Source organism: Balaenoptera ricei, chromosome 1 (genome assembly GCF_028023285.1).
Source record: "Balaenoptera ricei isolate mBalRic1 chromosome 1, mBalRic1.hap2, whole genome shotgun sequence".
In the NCBI taxonomy this organism is placed as follows: domain Eukaryota; kingdom Metazoa; phylum Chordata; class Mammalia; order Artiodactyla; family Balaenopteridae; genus Balaenoptera; species Balaenoptera ricei.
The window spans coordinates 25,744,512-25,765,732 of NC_082639.1; the positions used below are offsets into that span (position 1 = coordinate 25,744,512).

The 21,221-nt window shown below is 43.4% G+C and overlaps 1 protein-coding gene and 1 long non-coding RNA gene across 4 annotated transcripts in view; one reads left to right on the forward strand and one right to left on the reverse strand.

Annotated features, from left to right (window-relative positions):
* The first annotated feature begins 3,015 nt into the window (after positions 1-3,015).
* Positions 3,016-21,221, forward strand: part of ZBTB8B (zinc finger and BTB domain containing 8B) — a 51,824-nt gene continuing 33,618 nt past the window's right edge. Inside the window, exons 1-4 of one of the 3 annotated variants that reach the window (XM_059918084.1) lie at positions 3,016-4,019; positions 12,547-12,725; positions 14,656-14,887; positions 15,756-15,852. In XM_059918084.1, coding sequence (XP_059774067.1) covers positions 3,047-4,019; positions 12,547-12,725; positions 14,656-14,887; positions 15,756-15,805 — 1,434 coding nt within the window. In that variant the 5' untranslated portion in view covers positions 3,016-3,046 and the 3' untranslated portion in view covers positions 15,806-15,852. Of the gene's footprint in view, positions 4,020-12,546; positions 12,726-14,655; positions 16,039-21,221 lie in introns of those variants that run through there. The other 2 variants (XM_059918075.1, XM_059918065.1) reach the window with 2 other exon arrangements.
* On the reverse strand, positions 11,834-14,314 carry LOC132362929 (uncharacterized). Its single transcript, XR_009502521.1, has 4 exons — positions 14,244-14,314; positions 13,458-13,635; positions 12,366-12,600; positions 11,834-12,174 (listed from the first exon to the last, which is right to left on the reverse strand). It is a non-coding gene; the product is annotated as an uncharacterized LOC132362929 (long non-coding RNA).

Sequence of the window (21,221 nt, forward strand, 5' to 3'; positions counted from 1 at the left end):
TTGGGAGGAGGCCCTGTAGATAAGACCATTCTACAAGTTAAGAAGTATTGGGCCTACTTAGGTATTTATCTCCCTGATTTACCAACTCCTTATCCCTCTGTGCCTCCTCCTTTTTCTTCTTTGCTAAAAAGGAAAGGAAAAAAAAAAAAGCAATATATGCACACAGTAAAAGACCCTAACAGTACAGAAAGTTTATAAATGAAAAATGAAGGTCCTTCCACACACCTCTTACCCCTAGTCCCTCTCTTCAAGGATATCTGCTGTTAACTCTTGCTCATAAAACCTTCCAGAAAAAAATTCTTACATATACCAGCAAAAACATGTACATAGATCGGATCATACTGTACATTTTGTTTTGCATCTTGCCTTTTTCCTTAATATATCTTGGTGACTTTTTTATATGAACACAGACAGCTCTAGCTCACTAAATGCACGGTTGCATAGTATTCCACTGTGTGAATGTACCTCGTTGATTTAATTTGTCACCTATTGGTGGACATTCAGATTGTTTCTACTTTTGCGCTTGAACAAAAACCTCGTGCAATGGACATCTCTGTACTTTTGACTTGATGTACTTTTGGGAATACATTCAAAAGGGTAAGTTTTTAGCCGTGAAATTTTGGGGACAAAAGATGTGTACATTTTAAGTTTCGATAAATATTGCCAAATTCCCCTCTAAAATGGTGTTCCAAATGACAGTTCCATCAACAGTGGATATTATTCCATTGAAAAATGTGATTTTACCAGTCTGATAGGTTTTCTTTCAGTTCTGAGGAAGAACAGAATGTGGTATTTAAATGTAGCATTCTCTTGTGTCTTGTTTTCCCCTTAATATTTTGATTGCCAAAGCCAGGAAGGTTTGGAGTGGCTGGAAGAGGTGAGAATGACAGTGAAATCTTAGTCCTGTGAAAACTTTCAGAGCTGATTTATTTGGGAAGAGTAGAATTTTTCAGATATCTGACAGTTCTCTTCCTTTCTGAACGAAAATGTTAATTTTAACTACTTTGGATGAAAAAAAATTTCCCAAAATTATAACTTCCTTGAGTCTAAAATGAATATAAAAAGAATCATCTTGATGACTTAGTCCCATCCATTATAGCCCTGGGCTATAATTTAGTGATGTCCTTAGGCCATTTTGAATATGTAGGAGCATTTAATACCCTTAGCCAAGTGGCCTCAGGCTGATATTTTGAAAAAATTTCTAGGTCTGTTTTTTATAACTTTTTTACCTTTTCCTAGCTGTCAGTTCTCACTTTTGTCAGTTTACTTGCTTAGAGAGGCTCCTCTACTTCTTTCCCTAATTGGTTCTCTAGCTTCTAAACTTAATGCATCACTTGTTATAAATATGTGTAAAGTAGGTGTAAATTGCCATTTAATGAGGTTGCTGTTGGTCTTTTATGAGTAAAGTCTGTTCGGTTAGCACATAGGCCTTGAGGGATCTATTTGGCCAGTGGAAAGAGTCTTTCTGGGGGGTGGAGGTGCCTCATTTCTGTTAGGTGAGGTAATTGTTGTGTTCCATTTGTAGAAAGAAAGAGTGCTGAAGAGTTGTTAGCTGTGGTTGGCAGCTCTAAGTAGGCCTTTTGGGATTCCGATAGAGGGAGAAGATGTAGGAACTTCTCAGAGCTCAGTGGGTCAGTAAATAAAAGGGGTAAGTTGATGGATGGCTACGTGGTTTGTGTGATGGGAAAAGATGGAGAGGAGAGCTCGGGGAAGGTCAGCTTCTGTCTTCCTCATTAGCAGACGGATTTTAAACTTGATTTATACTTGTTCTACTTAGCAGGTAAGAAAGGAGTATTCGTTTGTATTTAGCAAACCATCTTTGTCCAAAGCACTCTGCCAGGGGCTGTGGGGGAAATCTATGAAGTAAGACACGGCTCATGCCTTCAAAGGGCTTATAGTCCACTGACAGAGAAGGTCCAGGACATAAAAATACAGAGGAGAGAACCAAGGGTCGTGGAGTCAATCAATTAGGAGTGTCTCCGTTGTAAGAGATAGAAAATCCAACTCAGACCAGCTAAAGCAAAAAGGGACTCAATTGGCTTCTGGGACAGCATGAGCTGGGGCTCTCCTGCTTGAGCTGGGCTGTCATCTGTGTTAGGCTGGTTCCCCTTGTGGTGTGGCAGCAGCATCCCTCACGTCCCACATGCCCACAGAGTAGAGAGCGCTCTTTTTTCGAGACCCCAGCAAACATTTCATTGCTTTTCATTGGCTCTGACCAAGTCACATGGCCATCTCTGAGCCAATCACGGTGGTCAGAGGGTAAGATATGTTGATGGTTTTAGCCTATGTTACCTCTTACACGTCCGGAGCCTGGGGATGGTGCCAGCTTTATGCAAAGCACGTTGGCTGTGGTTGGGGCCAAGGATGATTCCACCAAAGCCATAAAGGGCACTAAAACCATAAGAATGGAGAATGCATGCTGGCTAGCCCAAGCATCCACTAAATGTTTCCACAGACTTATGGTAATGGGTGTGAGCTGAGACTGTATTTGCCAGTCTCTAAGTTCTGTATTGGGATGCTGGAGACTCACCTGGAGACTGTAATTCTTAGATTCAGGTATTATTTATATTTTGAGCCTTGAAGAAAGTAGAATGTAATTTATAAGAGCATGAACTCTGGAGGTTTTGAGTCCTGGCTCTTTTGCAGCTGGATCATCTCCTATCCTCTCTGAGTCTCAAAAGTACAGTATTAATAAGTACAGTATTGTAACGTATAATATTAGTACTTACTCGTAGGGTTTTTATAAAAATTCATTGAAAGAATCCATGTAAAATACTAAGTACTGCACCCATGTACAGTTAGGAATAGTTACTTTTCTTGTTTTCATCAGTTAACCCAGTTAGACAACCTTTGATTTTTGTTAGATCCCAAACAGCCCATATTATAAAGACATTACTCAACCAGGGTTTTTGGAAGAAAAACAAAAGAAAACAAACAAACAAAAAATGAACATCTTATTTGTAAGGTTGGGATTTGTGAATTAACTGAAAAAAAAAAAATCTTGGCAGAGATCCAGGTTACTCCAAGCGCAGCAGCTGGTGGAGAAATGGAGATGCAATCCTATTACGCCAAGCTCTTGGGGGAGTTGAATGAACAGCGGCAGAGGGACTTTTTCTGTGACTGCAGCATCATTGTGGAAGGGCGGATCTTCAAGGCCCACAGGAACATCTTGTTTGCCAACAGCGGCTATTTCCGAGCCCTGCTCATTCACTACATCCAGGACAGCGGGCGGCACAGCACCGCCTCCTTGGACATCGTCACCTCCGATGCCTTCTCCACCATCTTAGACTTCCTCTATTCTGGAAAGTTGGATTTGTGTGGGGAGAACGTGATTGAAGTTATGTCGGCTGCCAGCTACCTGCAGATGAACGACGTGGTGAACTTCTGCAAGACATACATCAGATCATCCCTAGACATCTGCGGAAAGATGGAGAAGGAGGCCGCTGTGGCTGCAGCGGTGGCAGCAGCGGCAGCGGCAGCAGCGGCTCACCGGGTGGAGAGTGGAAGCCCCAGTTCAGGCAGGGAAGGGACCTCCTGTGAGACCAAGAGCTTGGTCTCTCCAGCCGAGGGGGAAGAGAGTGTGGATCGGCCAAGAGAGTACCCCCGTGGTGACTGCAGAGGCTGCCACCCTCTGGCACTGGTGGGGAAAGACAGCCAGGGCAGTGGCTCAGTGGACAGCGACCGCTCCATTCGACCCAAACAGATGGAGCCCAAGGTGGAGTTCGATGCCGAGGAAGTGGAGGTGGAGGTGGGCGGACAGCTGCAGCAGCGTACTGCCCCGCTGAGCCTGGCCCACGGGGAGGAGGGTTTGCCCAGAGGCCAGGCGGTCGACTTGGCTTACAGTAACTACCATGTGAAGCAATTCCTGGAGGTGCTCCTGCGCCACAGTGCCGTCCAGAGCAAAGAGGACGCGGACCAGCACTTTTCTCGGAGTTTGGAGGGAAGACCAGGTGGTGCAGAAGTAGCAGCCATGAGTTCCATGATGGATGTGCAGACTGACTGGTATGGAGAGGACTCAGGTGAGCTCCATGAGCCTCCATCGTCTCTGCCACTCATTTAGCACACACTTGTGTGCCTTCTGGTCTCTCACTGTCATCCTCATCACTGGCATTGTCACTATTACCATCATCACCACCATCACCACCATCACCACCGCCACTGTTATCACCTCATTATCACTTCCACCACCGCCAGTAGGTACTAATTGAGCACCTGCTGTGTGCAGGGCATTGCCTCTTCAAGTATGTTTGTCTTTTACCTCTGCAACTAGAGTATAAGCATGTTGAGTGCAGTATGGAGACATGGAAAGAACCCATTCTCTTCCACTAACCAGCAGAGAGACTTTGGTTAAATCATGACATTTCTTTGAACCCTTTTTGTTCAGGAGATAATCACCCCCACCTTGCCTTTCTCACAGGGTTGAGGACCAAATGAAAAGGTTTTCAGAATTTTTTCTCACATATGAGAACATGTTCTATACAGGTAGGAAATTTATCCTACTTTGTGTCAATCATGGTGCCTGGCCCATGTAGACACTCAGTTAACATGCTGTGGTTGATGGTGTGATTTACTGGAGAATATTTTAGAGTTGAATTTGGTTTCATGTGAGTAAATTTCTTGTATCCTTTGGTAGACTTTTTAAACAGGAGAAAATCAAACAAAAATTTAGTAACATGAACACATAGGAGAGACCCAGGAAAACTGAGTCTGTCTGGAGACTTTTAATTTCTTTCTTTTTTTTCATTTTTACAGTTTTTAATGAAAGATTACTTCATTCCTGCATCTAAATTTCATTTTTTAAAAAATCAAGAATGCTCTGTATGTCTGATTAAAACTTGACTTGAAAAACTTGAAAGTACGGTTTCTGGTCCTCAGAGACAGTGGCTTAACCAGCAGGTAAAAGGTAGCGGCTGTTTTCAGTGACTACACTCTGGGAACTTGTTGAAATCTAATTTCCGTGTATATAGTAGCACTTCACAGACTGTGTCCCCCTTTCCCATCCATCAGCCCTTCATAATGCCACATGAGTTAGGTAGAAGAAGTGTGGAGAAACTGAGACCCAAGAGGGTTTAGTGAGTTTCTTAAGAATGCAGAGCTGGTAAATGTCACAGCTAATACTAGCAACCCTGGCTGGCTTCGTTTCACTCATAAAACAAACTGTGAAGGCAGTACAAGCGGATAGAGGACTTCAGTGCACTGGTTTTGTCTGTCAACCCCTCTGCCTGTAAGCACAAGTATCAAGAAATAGTAATTCAGCTGTACGTCACCCTCATTCAAGTCCATCTGTCCACCTGTAGAGGCAGCTTTCCAGCTACAGGGGTCTGTGGCAAGGCAGCCACCCCAGCCGCTTGCCATGCCTGTTGTCCGCCAGGTGTTGATTCGGTTCACCTGGCTCTGGGCTACGTTTATTCCAAGTGCCAAGGCACAGAGTTGGACTGATTTGTTTGGTTATTCCTTTACTTGCTCAAATATTTGAGCACCTTCCTTGTGAAGATACAAAGGTAAGTCAGATGTGGCTCCAGCTCTCAAAGAACTGATGATGTCTTAGAGGAGTTAAGAGGTGTGTAAATGGCACCGTGTGATAGAAAGGTACTAGGGCTGGAAGACAGATGGAGGTGTGAGTTTCACAGTAGTCCAGAAGCAGAACTGGCTTCCTACTGGTAGATCAGAGAGACTTTATGAGAGTGGCATCTGAATACTCACTACTATATATAAAAGAGATAAACAACAAGGACTTACCGTATAGCCCAGGGAACTATATTCAGTATCTTGTTATAACCTATAATGGAAAAGAATCTGAAAAAAATACATGTATACATATAACAATCACTTTGCTTTACACCTAAAACTAACATAATATGGCAAATCAAACTATATTTCAATTAAAAAAAAGTGGCATCTGAAGGTAAGAAGAGAAGACATGGGGAGAAATTGTAGCCAGATCATGGAAAAGCTTAAATGATAAAATGTGGGTTTCTATCTGTAGGCACAGGAGAATTTTTAGTAGTTTCAGAGCTTGGGAGTGGACAGGAGAGATTAATTTGGCCCCAGCACAAGATGGTGCAGAGATGGGAGATGCGGGCAGGGAGACGGTCAGGAGGCTGTTACAGTAGTTTTGTGTTCACATTGCTCATCTCTGACACTAACAGACACTGTCAAAGCACATGGTCCTCCTATAATCTCTCCTCCCCTGGACCTCCCATACCCAGCTCCAGCACCTGCCATTGCTTCTTGAAAAGTTCATCTGTATCGGCCACCTCCACTGTTTTACTTCCCAATCTTTTCTCAGCCCACTGTGCTCTGACACTACCACCAACTCCCCCTTCCCTGAAACCACTGTCATGAGGTCAGCTCTACATTTCCAAGGCCGATCCAGGGAGTGATTTTCAGGTGTTATCTTTCTTGACTACTCTTGGTAGTTAACTCTGATCTTTCCTTCTTGAAATTCTTTCCTCCCCTGGCTTCTGACACTACAAGTACCCATTGCTCTTACCTCTGCCCATTCCTTTTCAGCCTCATCATAGGGTCATTTAATGTCAGTGTGTCAGCATTCCACCATTGCCTTGCTTCTTCAACATCTTATCATTCCTGTTCATTCATTCATTTAACGGATATTTACTGAGCACTTCCTATATGCCAGGGACTATTCATCGCAGTGAACAGAAGACAGTCTTTGTCCTCATGGAGCTGATATTCTAGCGTAGGGAGCCGGACAATAAACCAATAAGTACATATATAGTATGAAGAAGAACTAGAGCAGGGACAAAGTTGATAGAAAGTGAAGGGGATGCTGTTTTATTTAGTGTTGACCAGGAAGGCCTTTCTAACAGGTTGCCTTTAAGCGAGCAAACTGTAGAGATATCAGGGAGAACATTCCAGGCAGAGGGAAGAGAAAGGTGCAAAGGCCCAGGTGCAGGATCACACTTGGCAAGTGAATGAAAGGAACAGCAAGGATGCTGGTGTGGCTGGAGTGGAGTGAGCAAGGCAGAGAGTGGTGGGGGATAAGGTCAGAGAGGTTGAGTGAGGGCGGACTGGGGAGGGTGTTGAAGGCCATGAGAAGGCCTTTGAATATTGCTCTTAGAAGGAAATCCACTAGAGGGTCTTGGCAGAGAGTGACTTGAGATGACATATATTAAAAGGATCCCTCTGGGTATTGTGTGCTGTCACCTCCTAAGTGGGCCTCTTGCTCTCCTGTTGACCAGAGGGGAGCATCGACTATAGGGGAGCATAGGTGGGAGCAGCAGGACCGTTTAGGAGGTGACTGCAATAACCCAGGTGAGAGCTGTGCTCCTTGAATCAGTGTGGTAGCAGTAGAGAGGTGAGATGTGGTTGGATTAGGACTATACTGTCTCTGAAAGGTAGAGCTGACCAGATTTGCTAATGACATATAAGTGGTATGAGAAAAAGAGGCATTAAAGGTGACCTTAAGGTTTTTAGCTTGAGTGATTGACTTAAATGTTATGTTTGTGGTGCCTTTTGGATATCCCATTGAAGACGTGCAGTAAGTAATTACATCTATATGTTTGGAGTTCTGGGGAGAAATCAGAGCTGAGATATAAATTTGGGAGTCATTAATGGGTCCATGGAGTTTAAAACCTGTATGTTCCATGAACCTATAGATCTAGAAGGAGAAGACAAGAGATCTAAGGACTGAGCCCTGACCCAACATTTAGAGGTCAGGAAAATAGGGGAACCAGCTAAGGAAACTGAGAAGGGGCAGCCAGTGAGGTAGGAGGGAATCAAGAAAGAGTGATAGATGCCAAGAGGAGAAAATGTTTCAAGAAAAAGGAGAAATCAAATATGTCCAGTACTGTGTATAGGCAGATTGAGAACTGATCATTGGGTTTAGTAATGGAGAGGTCACTGATGAGCAGTATCAATGAAGTGGTGGACAAAAGACCAAACAGAGTAGGCTTAAAAGAGAACTCAGACGTAGACGTGAAGATAGTGAGTATAGATGCTTCTTTCAAGAAATTTTGCTGTGAAGGGAACAAAGAAATGCTTCCTGGCTGAAGGGGCATATGAGGTTAAGGTTTTTATTAAGGTGGAGGATCTAAAAGCATTTATTTACTGATGAGAATGATCCAGGAGAGAGGAAGATAAATGATAATGGAAGAGTGAGGGACAATGGATAGATAGAGGAGAGATGGGGGTCCCATGTATAAGTGGAGGGATGGTCTCGCCTTGGATGGGAGGGAGAACAATTCATTCATAGTAACAGGAGTGAAAGCGGATTAGATGTGTTCATATTGGAGGTTGCGGGGTGGCTGGGACCATGTAGACATTCTCTTTGCTTGCTCCGCCTTCTCAATGAAATAAGAAGCAAGGACAGCAGCTGACAATGAGGAAGGGGTAGGAGGGGGGGGAGATTTGAGCAGAGGGAAGGTATGAAATAGTCACTGAGAAGAGTGGGAGAGTGAATGAACCAGGGAAATACTTAGGGTTCTTGGGCAGAACCAAGGGCTCTTTTGATATTATAGTAGTCAGATGGTGATGGTTGGATTGATTTAAAGTGAGACCGGACCAGAGTTGTGCATTTTTTTCCAGTGATGTTAACTTGCCTTGTTTCACCTACAGAATAGGCAGAGGGTTATATTGAACTAGATGAATGCAGATAGAGGGAGATAGTGGACCAAGGCAGCTGAGGGTATATGCAAAGGAGTGGTTTCATTGATGGGCTATAGGCACTCAGCTGGGGAAGGAGGGGAATGAGAACTCGAGGAGGGGAAGGGCAGTAAAATGGCAGTATAGTCCATGGCTTGGACGTCCCAGTAGAGAAGGAACACCTACGGGGTGAGCTGGAAAGATATAAAACGGTGATTGGAAAGTGGAGCGCTTGAAATGTGGGTTATGGAGTGAGTACAGTTATTGGCAATATCTAGGTATGGGGCCATGATTCTCATCCCTGTCTGTACATTAGACTGGGAAGGATGCTTTAAAAATATGATGCTTGGGTCCCACCCCACCCATTAGCTTGGGATGGGGATTGGACATCAGTATTTATTTTCATTTTAAGCTTCCCAGATGATTCTAATATGCAGGCAGAATTGAGAGCTCTTTGTCTAGGATTGGGTGGCTGAGGTGGAGTGGAGGATAAGGTCTTTGGAAGAAAGGAGGTCCGGGAACAGAGAGGCCAGGGTGTTGCAAGCGTCATTTTCGGTATTCACACCAAGAATTATGCCAGGAGTTGTGTCTGAAGGCAATGTGATCAAATCTCCAAGGAGTGAGGGGATGATCTAGGGGCTCCTGGATAACTGTAACAAGGATGGGTAGCAGTATCATCTGATGGGATGAGCTCCGAAAGATCTTAGGGTTTTTAAGGAAGGAGGGAGGGACAGTGGTCTGGAGATGACAGTGAAGCACAAGGAAGACCCACCCTCCCCTGATCCAGGGTGTCAAGGCAGTGGGTTAAGGGAAGCAGGGTGCTTAGGGGAGAGCCAGACCTCAGTTAAAGCAACCACTCCAATCTGCTGAGGACTCTCAAAACTGTATTCTTCTCTTCTTTCCCTGAGCTCCAGATTTATCTGTCTAACCCAGATATTCCCCCATGGATGCTCTGAGCCTGCCTCAAACATCGTAAAACCCAAACCGACCTTCTCATCCATCCTGCTCCTGCTTTTCCTCCTGTGTTCCCTGCCTCGGTTTATTCCACCGTCACCCACCAAGTCAGCTAACCCAGAATCAGTGTCATTTAGAATCTTCTCTTTCCCTGCTCTCTCCTCCCCAACGTGGTCATCGAGTGCTATTAATTTTACTTCTCAAACCTTTCTCCTCCTCTCCACCTCCACAGCCGTGGCTTTAATTCACGTCATCGCTCATCCTCTCCCACCTGGACTTCCTGCCTTTAATCTTGCCTCTCTTAAATCCTTCCCCTGCATTATCCCCAGAGGGATCCTTTAGAAGTCAAGTTTCACCTTGTACCTTCCCAGCTTAAAACCCCACCTGCTTAGAGAATAAAGTCCAAGTTCCTTAACATATCAACATTGCAGAGGCAGGGATTTTTGTATTTTCTGTTCACTGCTGTGTCCCCAGGGCTTAGAACACAGCCTGGTACATCATAGGTGCTCAGTATAAATTTGTTGAATAAATGCTTGAACGTGACCTTCTTGACCATTCCTTGCCCTTTCCTTGGCTTCATTCCTCATCCCTCTCCACCCCACTTAATATTTCATATTCTCATTTACCTCTGTACCTAAGCATGTGTTGTTCCCCTGCCTGAGATACCTTTCTCTTTCTCAAACTCCCAGTGAACTCCTATTCATCCTTTAAAACCTTGCTCAAAGGTCATCTCTCCTGTGAAATCTTCTCTGAACTCCAGGAGAGAATTCATTACTTTCTTTTCTACATTTCTTCATCACTTTGAACTTTGCATGTGTTATATTATATTGTATGAATTTGTTTCCATGTCTTTCTCTCCTGCTACACTTAACTTCTTGAGGGAAGAAACAGGTATCTTGGTAAAGATGCACCTTGACACAGTGCCTCGCATGTAATAGGCATTCAGGTGAACTGGTTTTTTTTGGAGCAATCAGATCATAAGAGAGGAAGGAAAGTGTTGTGATAATTCATACTTCTCTGATGGAAAAATAGTTAACAGTTGTTTTTTTCCAAGGATTAACACTGGACCCATTTTACTGAATGTTTTTATAGTCGGGAAGAAGGTGATAGTACAATGCCAGGCTGATGGGGATAAATGATGGGAAGAGTCCACAGTGCCAGAGGAGTGAGCAGGAAACTGACATCTCAGTACCAGTGTGATCAGTGAGAAATAAATAATCCAACATATATATGCAGTGTTGAGCCATGAGCTGCTGCTTTTATTCTGGGAAACAGATTTTGGAGTCACTATAGATTATGCAAAATGTTAAGCATTATCAGGATGGGAACTAGAAACTAAAGAGAATAATCTTCACCCGTACATAGAATGATGTTGGGTTCTCACTTGACATTCAGTTTGCCATACTTTTGGCAGCACCTCAGGAAAGGTAAAGCCCTATTAGGTGTCCTGAGAAGGTCCCAGAGAAAAGGAGTTACTCCCATGTTAAGAGAGACCACAAGAGCCTGGCCAGCTTAATCAGGAAAGAAACACCCAGGTGATAATGATGTGACAAAAATGGTTAACATTTATGAGCGCTTACTATATGCCAGCTGCTGTGCTTTAGGCATTACCTCATTTCATTCTTACCACAATCCTGTGAGGTGGGAACTATTATCATCCTTATTTTACAGATGAGTAAAGCACAGAGAAGTTAAGTGAGATGTGCAAGGTCACACAGCTGGTAAGTGGTAGAGCCAGGACTTGAACTCAGGTTTCTGTGCCTGGAAAGCTTGAGTTACTAGTGCCTCCACATATAATATGATGTGATCAAAGTCTGTAAAATTCTGAAGGGCATGGATAGAGGAGACAAATCTTGGAATACCACAATAAGGGTAACTCAGGAAACTTGAAAGGAACAGTTTTTATACATGTGGGTAATAATCATGTTGTCACCTTAACGGGTGTAGGAGCAAGGTGGAAAAAAAAGTTCTAAAAAATTAAAGTGAATTTTTAAGATATTTGATGATTTCAGATGTATAGAGTTAATATGAACTCCAAACAATGTAGGGTCTGCATCACAGCAAACCACTTCTACACATGCCTGGAAGCTATTATTAGGAGCTGCTGTCAAAGAAAGCTTGAATCCTGATCCAGTGGTCTGTTCCATCATAATAGTTTTTTCAAACTTTTGAGGGTCATTAAATCAACTCAGGGGGTTTGTATTAGCCAGCTCAGGCAACCATAACAGAATACCACAGACTGAGCAGTTTAAACAACAGAAATTTATTGTCTCACAGTTTTGGAGGTGCAGAGTCCAAGATCAAGTTGCCAGCAGGGTTGGTGTCTGGTGAGAGCTCTTTTTCTGGCTTGCAGACGACTGCCTTCTTGCTGGTCCTCACATGACCTTTCCTCTGTGCAAGAGTAGGGAGAGAAAGCCATCTCTGGCATAGTTTCCTCTTCTTATAAGGACACCAGTCCTACCAGATTCGAGCTCTACCCTTACAACCTCATTTAACCTTAATTACCTCCTTAAAGGCCCTGTCTTCACATATAGTCACATTGGAGGTTATGGCTTCAATGTATGAATTTGAGGGGGATGAAATTCAGTCTATAGCAGGGTCTCAATCATTATTGTCCTAAAATGAAATCAAAGAGAATAGACATTATCAGAGTGAGTATTATTTTGGGAAGCTTTTCAAGTTGTCCACATGAAGGTATATGTGTTCTAAGGTTGTAATATAAGCTGTGTTTTCTAACTGTGAGCCACAGAGAAGTTTCAAAGCTGAGGCCTTACAGCATTCCTTGCAATCTTATATCAGAAGCCCACCTTCTCCTCTGGCTGACTGGGAACCAGAGTTGCAATTTGCAGACAATGTTTTGCTGTTAGCTGCCGGTGGAGTTGGGGTCCTTCTTCTCGACCTGGGCTGGTCAAACTCCCCTGCCCTGGATCCCGTCCATCGCAGGGCGGCCAGTGTTGTTGCTGCTTACAGTACCATTTGGTTCCCCAGGTGGTGTGCTGGTGGTGCCCGTCAAGCTGCACAAGTGTCCTTTCTGCCCCTACACTGCCAAACAGAAGGGCATCCTTAAGCGGCACATCCGCTCACACACGGGGGAGCGGCCCTACCCCTGTGAGACCTGCGGCAAGAGGTTCACCCGACAGGAGCATCTGCGGGGCCACGCGCTCAGCGTAAGTGGAGGAGCCGGCGGTTCTCTCAGGACGGTGGGGTGGGAGTGGGGGTGGTTCATGACGTTTGTGTAACGTGAGGGCAAAAGGCCAGCCTGTCTTTCTCTTTTCTGTCCACTGGGGTATTTCCAGAGAATTTTAAACATGTATTTCTGCTACTAAGTTACACCTGGGTTGGTGGCACTTAGAGAAAGTTAAAACTTATATGGTAACAGACTAGTTTTCTTAGGAGGAAAGTTAAGAAAGTTTAGACCCTAGTCAGGGATGGTTGTCAAAAGGCAGAGAACACTGAGGCTTAGACAGGGGATTGTGGGTCTGTTCCCTGTGGTGTGAAGCCAGAGGTAAGCTGCATTCTCGGTTTCCCACCCAACCTCAGCACCCCGGGGTGGGGAAGAGATATACTGCCATTTATAGGGCTACCTGTGAGCAGCAAAGAGGACCCCTGCCCAAGCGGACCTCCCCTCCCACTGGCTGCTGCCTAGGATTCTGTCTCCCATGTGAGTGGGTGATTCCTACCTGCTAAAAAGCATTCAGGCCATTTAGAAAGGCATTGCATTTAAGATCGTCTTTGAGCAAGGCAATCAGTCTTTGGAAAATCCAACATAAAAATGGTTTGGATTTCAAAAGACACTATCAAGAATGTGAAAAGACAACCCACAGAATGGGAGAAGAATCTTTGTGAATCATTTATCTGCTAAGGATCTAATAACCAGACAACAATAGGTCCCTGGGTACCTTTAAGATAGTTTCATTGGTTGGAATCCTCATTCCCTCTATTTTTCCACTTTGTACGAGGTCCAGTCTACTGCAGCCCAAAGAGGTGGTCTTCAAAGGCTCCATCAGGTTGCAAGGGTCACATACACACTTGGGTTGGCTCAGGCATTGGGGATTTAGCATAGGCAGCCCAGGAAACCTCAGGGGAAGCAGGGACAAAGGTCAGGATGTAACGGCAACTCCAGCAACCTGGGTATCGTTGTTGGCCCTTCTCCTGCATCAGCCTCTCTCTGTCACTGCCTCTTGTGTGTATCCTGCATCCAGAGCTCTCTAAAAGAGAGGCTCTGATTGATTCACAGATCCCCTATTGGCTGGAGTTCCTGAAAAGTGCATGCATTAGAAAGATAGTTCCTTATACAGAGGGGACCCCTGGGACTGCTGCCCTCACAAGGAGCTGCATGGAGTAGGAGATCAGGTTCTCTTTTCATAAGTAAGGAATGCATTTATCAATGAAAAAGTCAAGGGTGAAGCATCTGCTGGCACTTTTAGAGAATACACTGTCTGGCAAATCTGCCTTCCTAATAACTAAACAATCCAAGGTACGTAAGAGGCCATGCCTAAAATCCTAATCGGTTCACTGAGTGCCCTTTATATGCCAGGCACTAGGGATGTAGTAACAAATGTGACAGAGGACAGAGAACATGAATGAGGATAGTCCATGACCTCTTGGAGCTTAGAATCTAGTGAATTTTACCAATGATTTGTTAGAAATAAAACAAAGGGAGAAGTATAGGTGAGACTATGTACCTGGGGGACCTAATCTGGCCTGGAGCATCAGAGAAGACTTCCTTGAAAGTCATTAGTGGGAATTCCCTGGCGGTCCAGTGGTTAGGACTCTGAGCTTTCACTGCCGAGGACGCGGGTTCCATCCCTGGTTGGGGAACTAAGATCCCCGTAAGCTGCGTGGTACAGCTGGGGGGGGAAAAAAAGGCATTAGTAAGGAGGGAGAGGTGACGGGGGGAGGAGGGCACACTCCACGCATGTCCGATGGCCCTGGGGTGGAAAGGACCTTGGTGAGGCTGAGACTGTGGCAGAGAGAGCAAGAGGGAGAGTGGTGAGAAATGAGACTGGAGGGTCAACGAGGGGCCATGTCTCATGGGGCCCTGAAGGCCATGACTCAACCCCTTTTCTGTGACATTTACTGTGCTGGTGATTTTAGGTCCATAGGTCCAACCGTCCAATTATCTGCAAGGGCTGCAGAAGAACCTTCACAAGTCACCTGTCGCAGGGGCTGCGGCGCTTCGGGCTGTGTGACAGCTGCACCTGCGTTACAGACACACATGATGATGATGACGAATTGATGCCCATCAACCTTAGCCTGGTGGAGGCTTCGTCCGAGAGCCAAGAAAAGAGTGACACAGACAATGACTGGCCAATCTACGTGGAGTCTGGTGAGGAAAACGACCCCAGCGGAGAGGATTCGGATGATAGACCCCAAGTTCAGCCCAGCTTATTAAATGGAGAGATGCTTACGTAGCAATAAATTAGTGGAGAAGCGGGTTTAGAATTTGTTCTTGCCAGTTCTGTGGTTGAAAGCCACCCTTTGTCCAATTTTGTGGAACCCTGAGAGGAACATTTTTTCACTGTTAATTATTTGCATTCCTGTTAGACTACATGGTGGAGGTTGGATTCTGTGACTCAAAGGACTTTTTAGTGCCGCCCCTGATTTCTGAAAGCTTTCTGAGTGAATCAAGGTTGGCTCTGAGGCGTCCCGTTTTTCCTGCCGTGCATCCAAACTCTGGTTGGGAGGGAGATAAGAAAATCTCCATACTTTTTTCATAGTGTCTCAATCTTTCTGCATTCCTGTGTCATCATCCTCTTTCTCTGAAAATGTGGGCAAGAACATATTAAGTTTTGAGATCAATCTTACTTCTGCCAAGCCTCACCTAATGAATTCCGTACTTTAATTTTCTGGTGAAGTATTAAGGAGAAAGTTTCCTTGATATAAGGCAGACAGGGCCGTCTGGCTATATGACTGTAAAAATTACTTTCTAAATCTAAGATTGCAGTTTTAAAGGCTGGGGGCATTTATGTGCAGACAAGCATGGAAATGAGCTGAAAGTTTCCTTATGGCACTGTGACTTGCCCCGTTGAATTAAATTTTAAGTTAGCCCCGGGAAGGGAGACTGAGAGCCCAGGTCTGGGTGGTTTCCCTGTCTGGCTTGGGATTTAACAATTCTTTGCACACAAATAACCTGTTTTATGATCATAAAACAAGGCATTTGGGCAAAACTCAAAATGCTCCTATGCATTTTCCAGCCATTTCCAAGAGCCACTGCTGTGTAACCTGGAAATGCAGCCACCACTGACATTCCTTTACTTCGTTTATGAATAGAACTTTAATTGGAGGGAAAAGGTAAGCCAATATAAGCAAGTTATATGTCTAAATTGTTTACCTTTTAAAAGATCCTTTGGAGGGAAAGGGAAGGTTACTAGAAGAACAGGTTTTTAAAACAAGTCTGCTTTTCACCCACTTTGCAGCCATGCAATTATTCTAACAAAAGAGACTGTACTTCTTTAAAAGTCTAAAGAGCAGGAAATATTAGGGATTAAAGATATTTAAGGCACTTTCATAATTTTGTCTTATGTTAAAGTATCCAAAATGAATTTTCTTCCTTTAATTTTACTATAGTTGTATTTCAAAAGATGGTAAAAAACAAAACAAAAACACTTTCCTTTCTGCCTCTTGAACAAAAAGAGATAATCAAAAAATTGTAAATTGGCTTGTGAATAAATGTTAGCATTGAAGGGTTCAGGAGGTGTTTAAACTGTACTTCTCAATAGAAGTTAGAACCCTAGGATGGTGCTGGCCCCAGACAGCAGCTGAATTCCTGGATCCCAGTCCACACAGTAGGACCACACGTTGGCCTGAAGTAGACTGGAAGTTTAAAAACCAGTCTATTAACAGAGATAGTTGGAAAATTATTGTTCTAGATCAAGAATTACACATTGAAAATTTTCAAGGACCAGAAACACTTCTTACCAGAAATGAAAATATTAGCATTGTTTTAAAAGCAGGACCTTAGCAAAAGGGAAACCTAAAACGAGGTGTAGAAGATATACTTTGCAGGGAGTTACGTTTGATATTTTCGCTCTCTCCATTCAAAGCATTTCTGATGTTTTAATATGACTTTTCTACCTCACAGTTCAACGCTCTGCCTGCTTTCTCTGGCAGAGCAGTGATCCTCTCTGGTGACCCCATAACCTATTCACATCACTGGGTGCAAAATAAAAAATTTTACATTAGAGATTACACTCTAAGACAGTGATTTTCAACTGGGGGTGATTTTGCCCCCCAGAGTACATATATCTGGCAATGTCTGGAGACATTGGCTGTTTGGAGTTTGCGTGTTGGCATTGGGAATAACTGAATTCGGTCGCTGAATTCTGTCACTTTTAAAGGAGATACTTCCTCTGTGTGGACTATCAGATAATAAACTGTCCTCAGTTTTAAATTCATGTTCCCATTTGGTGGTCAGTATTTATAATCTGCACAGTGTCTTTGAGGTTTAATTTGTGGAGTTGGTGATATTTTTATAAGTAAATTCACAGATGGGCCCAACGCAGACCATTAGTGATTTAGTTTATATTTGGCATCTTTCTGGCATATTCAGTCCAAGTTTGCAAAGGGATTTTTTTTCTAATATTACATATACTGCATGGATGGGAACAGGATTTTTACTTGTAATGGGATTGAAAAGTGGTACCCTTGAGAAATTGTTTCTTTTAGGAGAAGGGAACAGGCTTTCACAGGTGTTGGAAAGGAATATAAATAAGGCCTGGATCTGTAATACCTTTAGAAATGACATAGAGCATCATGGCTTCTGGTCATTTGGCAGAAAGATGCCAGTCTGATGTAAATATTTTGGTGGTCACTATACTTTGAATATTCCTTAAGAAAGCTATTGACCCAGTGGTCTGCAGAATGTTGTGAAATTGAATATTCTGGAGGTTCAGAATACTACGAAGGGTTTTTTATTTTGTTGTTGTTGTGAATTGATGTTGTAATAAACCCCACGTAGAGAAAGGCAACAGGCAGGGCTGCATGCACTGATTCTGAGGGCGGTGGGGAGACTGGAGTGGCCTTTGGTCACTTGAATTCTTGCTGTTTCATTTGGATGTCTAGGTTTTGCCTGTGTGTCTTTTGTGCACTGACAATAGAATTATCTCTGTGAAGTGTAGTGTAATAGGGTAGAGAGGGGCAAGGGGATGGGGTGGGTGAGAAGTCCCTGCTACACTCTGTTTTGAGCATTACCACTGTACTTCCTGTCATTGTTGGTCCTTTGTCACTTGCTTTGTGCTTTCATGTGTTCGTGCTATCTTTTTACCCCAAAAGGGGGGTGCTTTATTCAGTTGCTTATGATAGGCAATGTTTTCATTGATTTTTGCTCCATATTTCCACCAAATATTGCTGTGTTCCTCAAACCTTTCATTAAATCTCTGAAAATTTGAATTCTTTTCTTCAAATAATGCTTCTGTAGAGATAAATGAAAAGTTGTTTGTTTGGCAAGGGTAGTTTGCCTGGTTTCTAATACGTCCTAGTTTTCAAAGGTGACACTAACTCACACCATTGTGATCAGATGATATGGAAGCTTCATAACTTGAGGAGGACATTTAGCATCTGTTCTGACCCTCCAGATGGATAATTTTACTACTGCCAGTGCTTCATTGACAGCTGTGGCTTGGGGAAACAATTTTTATATCCATCATTTGATTTTTTTTGGCCCTCTGTTAGTAGCATATTAAAAATTATTGGGGGTTAGGATTGGGATTATGTGTTTAGATGAAGAAGGGTTAGCAGTAACAAGCTTGGCGATTTTAAGGGAAGGCATCAATTTGAGATATATGTCTTGATCATGTGTAATGGATATGGATTATCTGTCATGCAGACTGTGAAGGGTATGATTAGGATTTTTTTGGAAGCAGAAGAATATGCCAGACAGTTTCACATCTTTCTACTATCCATAGTCTCTGAGGAGCTTCTCCTGCCACCAGAAAAAGCAAGCAAATAGTAATATAGTGTCCTCCAGGGGTCTACTTAGGCACAATCGAATGTTTAGAAACATTCAAACTCATAAACTACCACAGCAGATTCGCTTAGAAGGACATAGGATGGGAAGCACGGCTCACCAGCAGGGCAGAGCCAGATGTTGCTTCTCCGTCGGAGTCCTTGCATCTGTCCCTGTGGTTCAGGTGCAAGGAGACAGACCCACATCAGGCAAGTATGGAAGCTATTCTGGCTTAAAAGCCTCTTGTCCCAGGGGGGCAAGTATCTCTTATAACAACTCCATAGAAATAACTTCCAGTGTCCCCACAAGAGACATGTCTCTTCCAAGAGTCACTGTGGTTCGGGAAGCCCAGAGGTGTGGCTTCCTATCAGGCATTTGTAGTTCTCCCAGTCTGGATACAGTTCACCAGTTCGGGGTCATTTCTACCATATGTAATGTTGCCTAGCAACATGGTTGATATACTACTCTTTATTAGGTTGCCAGGAGAACAGAGCTAGAAAGTTAACCCAAGGTTAAATTCTCACACAGAAGGGGAAAAGGTTTTGTTAATCCTTTACCAAACGGTATGCTGAGCAATTACACAAGTTACTGCACCTAGTTCCTATGAAATATAGCCAGAGGAATTTCCTGTTAAAATATAGCCCACACCAACTCACTTTTCCTTGAAGAGTATTCATTCTTTGTGCTTAGCTACTCATGATTAATACACTGCAAATTTTGCTGAGGTATGTGTAAGAGTTTGATAAATGGTCCCGTCAAAATTATCCCATCAAAATGTCTTGTATCCTTTGATGCTACCCAGAGTAGGCAGGTATAGTATAACATACTATAGGGACATCATTGAACAGAAATTTCTGGGGATCCCATCGATCACACTTTGATAGGAACCTATGTCCATCTGGCAACCACCAAACACTAGGCTCTTGATAATGGTGCCTCTTATTTCTGTGTCATGTGATGCTACCCTTGCCTGCTTCTGTTGCTCCTGGCAGAGCAATAAGCGAGGACGGCCAGTTATTTATTCAACAGTTATTCAATAATCATTTATGGAGTCCTTATCATGTGTCAGGCACTGTACCCCTGATGTACTGTCAAGGGTACATCAATGAACAATTCCTGTCCTCCCAGAACTTGCACTGTGTAATCAGGGGGGCCAACAAACAACACAGTTTGGGGTGTGACAATAGGGGCAAGGACAGGGTGCCCTGAAAGTGCTTGGGTAGAGCAACCAGCCCAGTCTTAGAGCCTCAGAGAAGCCTTTCTTGTCTAAGCTACTGTTGTTGTGGTCCTTCCCGTCCAGTAAACTTCTTGCTTTGGGATACAATTTATAAGCAACTTAAATAGTTTCTGACATTTCCAGCCTTTTCCAAACATGGTGGCTTTGGACATTAACAATGTTTAAATTACATGCTTTATTCAGGTATATAAAAATATTACAAAAATTCAGAATATCCTAGTTGTTAGAAAATATGCATCAGATGCTGTGGTTTTCTTATTCAAGAAACAACAACAACAGGGACTTCCCTGGCGATCCAGTGGTTGAGACTTCGCCTTCCAATGCAGGGAGTTCGGGTTCGATATCTGGTCGGGGAGCTAAGATCACACAAACCTCACATCCAAAAAAACCAAAACATAAAAAAAAACCCAAAACCCACAAAAAACAGAAGCAATATTGTAACAAATTCAATAAAGACTTTAAAAATGGTCCACATCAAAAAAAAAATCTTAAAAAAAAAAGAAAAGGAACAGCAACAAATAACCTACCAACAAATAACTTCTCCACCCCCTGTAATAAGTTAGAAGAAAGGTATTGTTACTGTGACAGATGTGGAGGAGCCCTACTGCATATGGATCAGGTCTTGGTTGACCATGTAAACTAGTTAATTCCCAGACCAGACAGATATGGAACAGAACCATTAAATCAAAGGATTTGAGAAATGGAAAGGACTTTGAGGGTAGTCTCCTCCAGAGAGATTTTACAGAGAGATGAAATGATTGGTTTTTAGTTCCCACACAGCTAGTTAGGCTCAGAAAACAGATCTTGTCAGGCCAACGCTGATAACAAACAAACATGTTTGGGCAGGCAGCAAAGACCATCTGTAGACAGCATTTGTTTCCTTGGGTACCCATCAAACTAAAACCCCAGAAGAGGAAATGGCTATTTTAGCCTCATGTGGCTTTGTGTGATCCTGGCCTGAATTCTTATAATGCTTAGACAGGGAGGGGGGAAATCACATGTTGAACATGAGGGAGTTAATTTAATTTCTTTTCCTATAATACCCACACATATTTGAAACAACATAAACCACCATCAACACACACACACACACACGCACACACACGTACACACACGACAAATCGAAATTTTATTGTCCACTTATCTAATATGTATCAGGTATTTGATATTAATGTATTCACTTTGTAAAAACTTTCAAATTAAAAAATTTACAACATTATCTTGAAACTACTTTTGCCAACCTCTCTAGCTGATTTTTTGAAATATAAATTGGGTATGATTCCGGGAAGGTGACAAGGACAATCGTATTTGAAACAAAAACCCACATAGGACTTCCCTGGTGGCGCAGTGGTTGAGAATCTGCCTGCCAATGCAGAGGACACGGGTTCGAGCCCTGGTCTGGGAAGATCCCACATGCCACGGAGCCTGCGCGTCTGGAGCCTGTGCTCTGCAACAAGAGAGGCCGCGATAGTGAGAGGC